The sequence below is a fragment of the Corvus kubaryi genome, unplaced genomic scaffold, assembly GCF_017639235.1.
Source record: "Corvus kubaryi isolate FWS band 111438036 unplaced genomic scaffold, C.kubaryi_AGA036_p1.0 37385, whole genome shotgun sequence".
In the NCBI taxonomy this organism is placed as follows: domain Eukaryota; kingdom Metazoa; phylum Chordata; class Aves; order Passeriformes; family Corvidae; genus Corvus; species Corvus kubaryi.
Window position 1 is genome coordinate 23,564,392 of NW_024581127.1, and position 11,269 is coordinate 23,575,660.

General features: G+C 39.5%; 1 protein-coding gene and 1 long non-coding RNA gene across 3 annotated transcripts in view; one reads left to right on the forward strand and one right to left on the reverse strand.

Annotated features, from left to right (window-relative positions):
• The window catches only part of LOC121668229, a 43,721-nt gene extending 43,245 nt beyond the window's left edge, over positions 1-476 (reverse strand). Inside the window, exon 1 of one of the 2 annotated variants that reach the window (XR_006017317.1) lies at positions 229-476. This is a non-coding gene — a long non-coding RNA (uncharacterized LOC121668229). The remainder of the gene's footprint in view (positions 1-228) is intronic. The other variant, XR_006017316.1, reaches the window with a different exon arrangement.
• MAL2 (mal, T cell differentiation protein 2) lies at positions 7-10,944 on the forward strand. The gene is made up of 4 exons (XM_042035784.1): positions 7-177; positions 2,271-2,441; positions 6,489-6,647; positions 9,033-10,944. The coding sequence occupies exons 1-4, from the start codon at positions 43-45 to the stop codon at positions 9,111-9,113; spliced, it is 546 nt and encodes a 181-aa protein (XP_041891718.1). The 5' UTR covers positions 7-42; the 3' UTR covers positions 9,114-10,944.
• Positions 10,945-11,269: the final 325 nt, after the last annotated feature.

Sequence of the window (11,269 nt, forward strand, 5' to 3'; positions counted from 1 at the left end):
CCACCTGGCCGCGCTCGGCACAGCAGCCGCCGCCGCAGCAACATGTTGCCCAGGGGAGCCTCGTCCATGCCGCCGCCTCCCAACCCCGCTCCCTACTTCCCGCCTCCGCGGGTCACGCTGCCCTCTGGCCTGGAGATCCTGCGCACCTTCTCGGGAGCCGTCATCTTCCTGGAGATCGTGAGTGAGAGGGGGCCGGGGAGCGGCCGCGGGCCTGCCCGCGCTACTCACCTGCCATTTTGTGAGCGGGGCAGGTGTGGGGGCCGGGCCGGGCCGGGGCTCTGCGGGAGCGGCAGCGGGACCGGCCCTCCGGCCGCCCCGGTTCGCTCCCCTCGGGCCGGGACCGCGGATGGGTTTCCCGGGGCTGTTTGAGTTGTCGAGGGCTTTGAGCCACGCTCTGCCCCCGACCCAAAAAGGCACCACGGAGAGTTACACCAGGTTTCGACTGTGCGCGTGTTACGCGTCCTCTGTAAACTCCTACGAGTATGTTCAATGTCATGTGTGTTAGACCTCACTGGTGTACACAGGGCTGAGGACCTTTGAGCTGAGGTTGGGTATGAAGCTCTGCAGTGCCACTGATTAGTGGGAGATAAGAAACAACAACAAAAAAGGTTTGGTAGAACTAGTCTGATTTTGGTGGCTTTTTTTTTTTAGTGGTCAGAGCAGAATACTGCTTGGGTCCCAGCCTGTGAGCTGGATCCCACCCCACAAGCTGTAAAACTGTACTTGAGAAAGAAACTCGAAACACAAGTCTGGGCACTAAATCAGGCCCAGAGTCAGTAGGGACAAAAGGTTAATTTGGTTGGCCAACCAATTGTACATCTGACAGCCAAGCTGAAGTAGACAGGTGTAATGTGAAGGAAGTAGCACAACAATGGGTGCTGAGATTAGCAGTCTCTACAGTACAGTTCTAAATTTATTTTTAAGGAACCCTGCAAGTTTGCACATTCAGAATACTGAAAACATTTCATGCGTCCCTGTTTTTTGTTTAACAGACACTTTCTGCTATCCCTTTTGCTTCCTCACTGCCCATCACTCTCTGGTCACCAAGTGACAGACTTGCACCTGCAGCTTGTGAAACTAGAGAAAGTTTGGTTCTTCACAGGTTCTAAAAAAGGAACCCTAGAGAACAACTTGAACACTAATACATAAACCCATGGGAGCTTTGAACTGAGACTAGCAATGCATCTTTACATATGTGCTGCTACAGTGTAACGTCAGAGAGGAGCCAACTAATTTTATAGCAGGCATCTTTTGAAAGGTATCTCTTCTCCAACCTTGATACAAAAGAAAGTTCTCTGAATCTGAAAATGTAACCTCTGACTTCCTGGTTGTAAATGTGTAGAATTTAAACAGGAAAGAACTAACTTTTTTGGAAATTGATTTTAGTTGTCGCTATTCAGCAGCTTGGATTATGAAGTTAAATCATTCTGTAATAAACAAACATACGTAGATGACAATTGTGATTCACCCCATTTATCCTTTTTTATTAAGAGGCAAGATTTGCAGGAAGAAATAGTACTGTTCCTGAGGCCAAGAGTTGATTAAACCAGGGAAGTCTTAGAGTACATAAATTCTCCATCAGGCCATCCCTAGCACAGTGTCCCTACCACTCATTTGCTGTGAACAGTCTGCTGAAATGAAAATTGGCACTGCTGAATTCTTCTCCAAGTTATGATGATTCTGGAAAGCTGTACATTTTTCTAGTTTTTACAGCATAGTCTACAACTCACCTTATTCTGTATTCTAGTTTTCTCTCTCACTTTATTGGTTTGTGTCCTCTTTCAGCTTGGTATTACAAATACATTGAAAAATGGGTGTCGTTTTGTCTCCTTTCTGTATCTCATCTGATTAGGACTACAAAACTAAACAGTAGGAGATTGAATCCAAATCTGAAGTACATCCTTTTTGTGCTAACTTGTGTGTATAGAAAAAGATTTATGTGTGTGTGAACCATGTTTTCACATTTCCTGTATTTTGCTCAAAATTAGAGTAAGGCTAAAATTTTCAGCAGCAGCACACAAGTCACCTGGGTTTGTATTTTAAGACTATTTTAAGAGCTTTTAGGAATTTCAGAGTGGCTTTGTCTTTTTGCCACTTAGTGCTTATCATTTCTGAGAGAAGGACTTGGGCTCTTTGAGTACTTTTGAAGTGTCTCCTTTTGGTTCCTAAGAGTCATTTGATTATGTGTAACATGTGATATCAGTTCTTAGGCAGAAAGGACTGAGTAAAAGTTATCTCTCAGTTTATTCTCTGTATTCCTTTCCTTGCAGCTGTTCGGAACAATAGTCTGGATTTTGGTTGCCTCTACCCAAGTTCCGCTGCCACTGCTGCAGGGATGGGTAATGTTTGTGGCGGTGACTGCATGGTTCCTCTCCATTGTGTTCCTCTCTGTGTTCCTCTTTGGTTATGCAAATAGAATTGCTGTCAACTGGAACCAGGCGGTAAGATTTTTTCTTTATTTAAGGATTGCCTTTGTTTTATAAACTGAAAATGATTTAATGAGAAGTGTTGATCCCAAGTCTTAACACCTGGCCTTCTGTTTTAGCACAAAGCTTTTCAAACAGAGGAATTCAAAACTGGAAAAAGAAAGAATAGGGTTACAGAGGTGACAGAGGAAATCCAGGACCTGTTTTATGATGGAGGCTGAAGGAGCTTTTGAAGCTGTTTGAAGGAGTACACTTGTCCTGAGCACATAAAATGCGTGAGCAGCAGGAAGAGGACTAGTTAAACAAGGCGTGACAACAAATTGGTTTAAATGGCCAGAAATTACTGTGAACTGGAAATCAGAAAATACTTTCTGGCTATTAGAGAAGTGGTAGTAACACCTTGTGCATAATGGGATGTAGAAAGATACATCTAATATTGTAAAGGAAAGGATGCATTTATGATCATACTGTGTGATGTGGTTGTCTGAGATAGCACAGACTGGACTTCAGCAGCCCTCCAGTTCCTAAGAAATCTACTGGTGACTTTTGGGTCGATTGCTCAAAGCTAGGGCAGCAATGGTGAATGGCTGTTAGACCTTAGGTGGTGAAAGACAGAATAACCTGCAGTATGATATAGCTTAACATCTTAGTAGGAGACGTAACATCTTCATCTTTCTTAGAGGAAGCTTGGTGAGACTACAGATCTAATTATTCTTTGCTGAGCATTTCATTTTGAAGACAAAGCCTGAATCTTGCTGTAATTGATTGTTATTGCTTGTGCCAGTAGTTCTCAACGGCTGTAGCTTCCTGTTAAAAAAAGGAAGTTGTTTGTATTACTTTTTGCCAACCACATTGATTCCTCAGGTTATTGACTGGTAATTTACATGCTCCTTTGTTGTCATGAATTGTTTTTTACTTTGAGTTTTTAGCACTCAAGTAGTTGAGCATGAGATGATATCACACTCTCTTATATTACTGGAAGTGAATAATAAGAGGTGGCAAAACTTTGATCAGAATTCATAATTTAAAAAAAAATTCCTCCAAAAGGACTGCAACTTCTAAACTACTGAAGTCTGTCTGTCTGTAACTGCTGATCACCTTCACCTTCTTCCTGTGCAGCTTAGTTTTCCTATTGGCACTTTCCTTGATCATAGCTGGAATTGCATGCTTCAGTATAAACATCTGTAGAGATTTATCTGTTCAGGTAATTCATGGACAGGCCCTTAAAAGTTCCTTAAAGCAAATCATAAAACTTCATGGGTTTGGAGCTCTGATAATTTCAAAGCCCATCAGTGCTAACAGACTGGATTCTATTAAAAACAAACTTTATCACTTTGATAGTGAATAAACATACATGCAGCATCAGCTTTCCAGCACAATACAGGCAGTAATTAAGCTAATAATCAGTTACAGTCACAGAGGCCTTTACAGGGATTTATGCTGCAACATCCTCACAAATTATGATGCAACAAAGCCCTTGAGCATGTGCATAAGTAAAGTAAATTAATAGTGTCCTGGGTTTCATTGAAACTGTTTGCCAGTTTACAATCATGCATCTATTTAAGAGTTGTTGGATAAGAACAAAGCCTTTTATAGATTGAAAATGCTATACAAATTTCATCTTATAACAATTGTGTGTGTATTACACATTGGCTACTTGATACTGTCAGTGATTTGTTGTACTGTTAATTTTGTCCCCTTGTATATAATAAATTGCTGGAAAATTTTCTGTGTCAGGAAATGGATACATGACTTGTATAAAAACTGCATCTGTAATTTCATCTAAAAAGCTGTCATAACTCAGTCAACATCTTAAAAAAATGCAGAGGGAATCCTTTTATTTCTAACTTGGTAGCTGAAACCCAGCCCCTTCCAGCTGTCAACAAAAATAAGAGAAGACACTTTACCACTATTTTCAGGTACCCAAATGTTTTGTAACTTGTTGGCAGTAAAGTCTTTAGCAGGACTTCACAAGTAGGGGTTTTTTTACCTTCTCTTGCAAATAAATAATTAATTACTGGAAACACTAAAACTATTTTTGTTACTATAAATGCAGTCCTGCATTTAGTAATACCTTTAGTATACTTGTAAGTATATCTGCTAATACTAATAGAGATATTTAAAAAATGATATGGTACACAGTGGAAAAGATGGACCTTATGGAGCTCCATCACTCATCACTGTAAAGGGCAGTACAGTCAACCATCAGGTTTAATACACTGGTATTAAACCTGATGGTTGACTGTACTGCCCTTTACAGCCTGACTCACAACACACTCATTTGCAAAACTAGATGTGAACTAACTTATCATGCTGCTCTGATAATGTTTTGCATACACTTTTGTTGAGGTTTCAATGATTATACAAGTGTGGAGGCAAGGGAGAGTTAGGCACTATGATAACAATTAGTAAAACCCAAAAATAGTCCCTCATAAGATCTTGGGGTTTTTGGTCACAGAAACCATAGCCACGTAAATGTGAAACCTTACTGATGCTACAGAGCTTCACTGTAATTACTGCCAGGAGAAGGAAGTTAGAGGGCTTGGCAGTAGACTGAAGGAAATGAAAAAGTGTTTCCCGAAAAATATCTCTCCTGTATGCAGTCGGTCCTGATCTAAGTGGAATGGGGAACTGCAGTAGCAGCTTATATCATAACTTACCAAAACTGACTAGGGAGGTGTGATTTAAGTAGCTTCAGCTGTGACCAAATATGGAACAAGTAATAAGTTTGAAAAGAAAGTTCTTTCCATTAAAAGGAAATCTCACATCTATGAAGAAACTGCATTTCCCTGTCCAGAGAAATGCAGCACACTCTCACTTTGCTCTCAGGCAGGCAGTATATAAGGATGTCACACAGTGGTTTCTAGTGCGGGCAAGTGCTGTCTGCTGAACACACATAAAGTATCCTGGGTTCTCACTCCAGGCATACTGGTAGTCCTTTGCACTCAAGTGAAGTTAAAGTTCATAAAGGATTCATTAGTACTGGAGTTAGCCTGCATATCATAGATATCATCAAAAAGCGTACATATACTTGTGTATATATTTTTTAAACTGTGTCTGTGGCTTTTGCAGACCTTCACAGGTATAGGCACAAAGTATGGATCAAGAATTGAGTGCAGTGCAAGTATCAGCTTTTCAGACTGAATAACAGAAGGAGATGTTGGGAGAATACTTTAGACATTTTAAAACTGTACTGGAACATGCCTTAGATCTTGCTGCTGGAACACTGGACTCTGAAATAGGACCTGCAAAGGCACCAGACCTTTTTTATGTGTGTCAGTAATGGAACGCAGAAATGAGAGTTAGGAATTTAAACCTTTTGTTCAGTTAGCATTCATCATAAAGGAGGGAATTGCCTAGAGAGGGCTAGGAGAGAAGCATATTTGAAGTAAATCCTAAAACCTGTCCTCTCAAGCCTTGGACATTTTATTCCACAGTGTCATGAAGAACTGTCAAGTTACTGACTGTTGGGTAGAGCCAAGTCAGAGAGAGTTGTGGATATACCTCTATTCTTGGATCTCATTGTATTGGGAAGTTGGACATTTCAGCTGTGTCAAAGCTGAAGTGTTTCTGGGCATTTAGAAAAGCAAAATTTAAGCATGGAGGGAAGATACTTGAAGCTTTGTTTACAGCTGAGAAGGGACTTACGGGGCTGCAAGATTGTATTGTACTGCTTGAACTGTGATAAAGTTGGCGTGTATATGTCTTCTTTTTTATCTGTCTGAAGGGAGACTTCTGTAAACTCCAGTAACTTTAAGGTGGTCTAAAATGTCAGCATGTGTACATAAAGAGGAGCATGTGCTTCTTAATTTGAAAGAATATAAAGTTTGGGGAGAGGGAGAGCTGCCCTTTATCACTAATAATGTTAGTGAGTTGCTTATAATTGCAAGAAGCTGTGAAAACATGTCCAGGTTAAGCTCTCAGATGGATTTAACACTGCTTATCTAAAGTTAGTGTTATCAGTTCTTGTTTCATGTTTCAGTGTTGGATTTCATTTGTACTGAGATGAGAAGAATTAGATACGTATTGGAACCCAGACTGATCCTGTTGTTTGCTTTTTAGGATTTTATTTTCCATGGGGCTACTTTTGTCTTTTATTTTGGAGCATTTCTTCTGCAAGCAGCAACTACATCTCTGCATCACTTACCCCGCAAATTCAACTCCACCACACAAGAGAGTATTCTAAGTGGTCGTGAATATAACATAAGCATAGCAGCCTCGGTATGTGTTTCATATATTTGTATCAGGGGAACAGAAGTCTGTAGCAAGCACTTGTAGCCCGCCATTCAACTTGGGAATTTAACAGCACACTGGAATAGAAAGTGGAGCTGTGAGAGAAAGAATTGCCTTTGAGAGCAGCAAATAGTACCTAACAGCAACATGCAAAAATATTGTATAAGCTAATGCTAATGTGATAGCTACTCTTCAATATAGCAAAGAGTTGCTACTCTTCACTGTAGCATTTTAAATATATGATCGCTACACTTAAAATTTTTAGACAAGGTATTTTGTAAAACAGTTTTGATTATTAGAAGAAAAAGATAACAACTGAGCCTTTAGCAGAGGATGAGGTATGAAATTCACACCAGTGCTCAGAACTTTAGTTGCCTTTTTTATACCATTTAGATAGTCCTGAACATGCCATGGAGATAAAAAAATTTGGACTAGGTCTTTGTGAAGCTCCACATGCGTACTTACTACATCAGACATAAAAGTCGTCTGTCAGAACCTTGCTGTCTCATTGCAATTATTAGAGTGCTTTCCTTGATAGCCTAAGCTCAGAATGCATTTTTCTCACTGTAGTTGCATCATCACTGAATCAATGTATTTGGTGATGTGGGTGTGCATAGCTGAATCAGAAAATATACCAGGCTTTAGTTTTCATCCTGGCTGGACTCTTCAGGGCCGAGTAGAGGTGTGGCAGGTAGGCTTAAGTTAAAGAACTGAAACCACTGCTCTTAATTTTTTGTTCCGTCCAGAGACTTGCCTACCAGGGAACTGTGTATATTTATTAAGCTTCTAAACCCTCTGTGGTTATCTGTTGTCCTTAAAACTCTGTGCACCATAAATTTTGCACAGTAAGCACCTTCAGTTCATCTTAAGATAAAAACAGATGTCTGTAAGGTGTAAGGTTCACATTCTGTCTGCAGGAGCAGAATAGAAAGGAGATGCCTTTTGCTTTGGCAAGCCAGTCCCTGAAGAGGTGAAGTGGGCATGTCAGTGTCCCAAGGCCAGAGTTCCTCACGTCACCCACCTGCCAGTAACACACTCAAGCACATCTGATTCCCTGGGTGGCCATGTGGCACAAGGACAGAGGTGGTGTCCCAGCTGTGCCTGAACTAAAGGAGGTTCTTTATCCTAAGCAAATATCTCAAATTCTACCCTTAAGTGTACCTTTAGTGTGTTCAGATCCCACTGAATATATGGTCACTTGAGTCATTTTGTCTGACAACAGAATACTGGGCACTCCAAGAAACCATTCTCTGCTTAGATACTATTTTTTTTAAGGGAGAATTCAGTTCTTCAAGCCCCTCAAATCCCTGTCAAGATGGGGGAGGAGAAGACTCTTTTGTAACTTGCCTCAGTGTCTTAATTAAGAGACGCTGGAAAACAGTGAATAAGATAAATGTAGTCTCTAGCGTCTTTTCAGGTTTTTTTGCAAAAGTGTATATTTAGGAAGTCAAAACATACAGAAATTTTTTTTTTAAATCTTTTAAGTACTTCATTTCAACAGTCCTGTGAGCTACATGACAAAAAGAAGAAAGGTTGCTAACATTCTGTCTTTTAGAATGACTTTTATATACCATGATTAGAAATACATGTATGTTCATTTTTTACAGATGATGGTTCTATGTAGCATTCAAAACTTTAATTAGTCAAATTAACACTTGTATGTAAAGCAAAGGATGATTGAATTAGTATATTAGGAGAGACAGAATTCATTGTTAGCACTGGACAATCTGAGAAATGTTTTTTCAGAAATTCAGTTTCTCATTTCTTCTGTCCAGTGTACATTACATACTCGCTTTCATTGTGGCACGATTCAAATCCATCCAATTCAGTTCTTGAGCAAGAGCAACTTCCCTGGCATTCCTTGGGAAGTTGTTTTAAAGGCTGGATATCTGGTCAAGGAGGCCAGCTGTGGAGTTGTTTCTGTATTCCTGCAAGTAAAAGAGTTCTGCTGTTTAGAGGGATGTCTTCTTTGATGTTTGCTGCGGTAAAGGCACTCAGCTGGAAACATCTGAGATTGATGTTTGATCAGTCTAGATAAGAGAACTGAAATACACAGTGTACATATACCTGTTTACTTTGTACTGTAACTTATACAGAAATTATATTTCATATTCTATTTCTAAATGTCTGCTGAAGTAAGCAAGTGAAAAGTAGTAACATGAGGTATTAGTAAAATAGGGTTATAACAGAGAACTTCCTGAGAAAACTTCAGAGGATCCCAAACCTAACTTTACCTTATTAAGCATTTTGGTTGGGGGAAGTACCATTTGAATCACTTGTCTTCCTATATTCATTTAGAATAGAAAAATATTGTAGAACAATATGTGTGATTCACTTTTTTCTTCTTTTTTTTTTTCTCTGCTCCTCCTCTAGATTTTTGCCTTTGCAACAGCTGTTTGTTATGGTTGCAGCACAGCCCTGGCATTAAGGAGATGGAGGCTAAATAACAGTTGAAGAGAGGTTAATACCCACATGTTCCACTTCAGATCAAATTAAGTGCTACTTGTCTGTTTTACTGTAATTTAATTCCAAAAAGACTTCTTTTTTTCCTTTTTAAAATTTGTTCTAAATGCAAGTAACCCCTAATCAGGATTTCCTCAACAGAAAACAGGTTTCCATCTCTTCCCTTTCTAATATTTACTTTCACTGTGTACACATTGTAAGTGTACTTATTGTAGGGTATTAGAGAGTTTAGGAATAAACTAAAAGAGGTATGTCATTACAGACAACAGAATTCCAGTGCTACACCAGAAGAGGAAGAAAATGGAAACTAAGCCAAGATGTTAACTGCACAGGCAGCTAAAAATCTCCCCCCTTGTTAAATCTTGGGATTAAATGCTTTGCAGCATTACAGTGCACTCCACACAGGTAGAGCCTTGAGGCTCCTGGTAGAGTCATGGGTGTTCTGTGTGCTGCCCTTTGCATGATCAGAACCCAAGCTGACTTTGAAATTCCAACTTAGTATATATATATATATATATATATATGTTATTAACTTTGATGTACAGTGAAAGTATTTTAAAAAACCATCCAGTGAAATCTTTTTATACTCTCTTATAGCTATGTCTAGCTAGGGTCACCTGATCCTTAAAGCTTACTGTGTTCCATACTAGATGAAAACTGGGACTGTCAATCAGTAGTGTGTTAGTTTTAGGAATTTAGCTTAATCAGATCTATTTATACTACAAAACAAAACAGTGCATTTGTGTTGTGTGTGTATATACATGGTATGTTTTTGTTTAACAGGAATTTTTGCACTGTTTAACTTAGTTGGACTACAGCTTTGTTCTTGCTGCTTCAAGTGCTGCATTTGTTAGGTATTATGTGAGTCAATATAATTTGAATGGAATGTTACCAAATAGTGACTAATGTCTGACCTCAATTCTTGTACTGTGTTATTTGTTGCATTCTAAACCTGCAGTGTTGTAAAGGTGTTTTTATTTGGACAGATGCCTGTGCAACCTCTTACTGAAATCAGTGGAATGCAAAGCAGTCCGCCCACTATGGAGTTTGCTTTTCGCATGAATGATGTTTAATTGAGTCTTTCTTGAATATCCTGGTGTATGATGACATGTGATATTATATATAGAAAATTGATTTAGCAAAACTAAATGATAGCTCCCTGACACTCATGTCATTTTGCACATGGTGAAGCTTTTTGTTATTTTACTAGTAAATAATTTTTGCTTTTGTGAATAGTGCCAAAAAGATAAGCTGGGACAATAAAAGCTCCCTGTCATTTGTAAAACAACTTGTTCACTACATCTTGCCAGTGTACCTGATTATTCTGCAGAGACCAGCAGTGGTTGTGTAAGGGAAGACAGGATTTCCTTCATTCCCAAGCCACTCTTCTCCTTGAGCCAACAAGGGTGTCTGCCATGGAGGTTACTTTATCAAACTTGTCAGGTACAAGGATCTCTGAGGGGCACCCACCCTCAGCAGTGCCCTGCTGACCCAGGGCAGATTCTTGTGAGTTACACAGCAGTGAGCAGCACCCTTCTGACTATGGAACCACTCAGTTGTCCTGAATTACTACAATGGGATGTTGTCATATATCTGTTTCCTGAAAGTTTTTTCGAATCTTGCAAAGCTTTTGTACTCTGGCTGATTTTTGTCCCCCCTAATTCTCTAATTGCATTGAAACTTTTTGTGAACGTTTTATCTAGAGCCATATACTTTTAAAAATACTTTGTATTGTATAAAATACATTTACACTGGAGTATATGGATGAAAGTATATAACAAAGACTTACGCTAAGCAGCATTAAAGTTACTTAATATATTTATGGCAGTAGTCCGGTTGCTAATTTTGTCTTTGGAAATTATCAAAAAAACTACCTTGCAACTCTGACTCGCCTGATGCTAGACATACAAAATTGAGGCTAAGATTTCATGAGAAGGCACAGTTGCATTGGGGCTAGTTTCACATATATTTTACTAGTTTCACAGCTAGCTTGCCATGTGACACTGCATGAATATTGGTAAGAAGAGTAAAGTCAGTTACAACGTTTCAAACAGATGCTGATCTTTGGTTTGGTTTCTCCTGTATCCTGCAACCTGTCTGTGTCCTGCACACCACAGACTGTGCATGCCACAGCTGCAGTCTCTGCA

Excerpts from the sequence above, each read along its gene's own strand:
- MAL2 (XM_042035784.1), top strand. The coding sequence starts at position 43 with ATGTTGCCCAGGGGAGCCTCGTCCATGCCGCCGCCTCCCAACCCCGCT. Across the intron at positions 178-2,270 it reads CCGTCATCTTCCTGGAGATC|CTGTTCGGAACAATAGTCTG; the intron begins GTGAGTGAGAGG and ends CTTTCCTTGCAG. Across the intron at positions 2,442-6,488 it reads CTGTCAACTGGAACCAGGCG|GATTTTATTTTCCATGGGGC; the intron begins GTAAGATTTTTT and ends TTTGCTTTTTAG.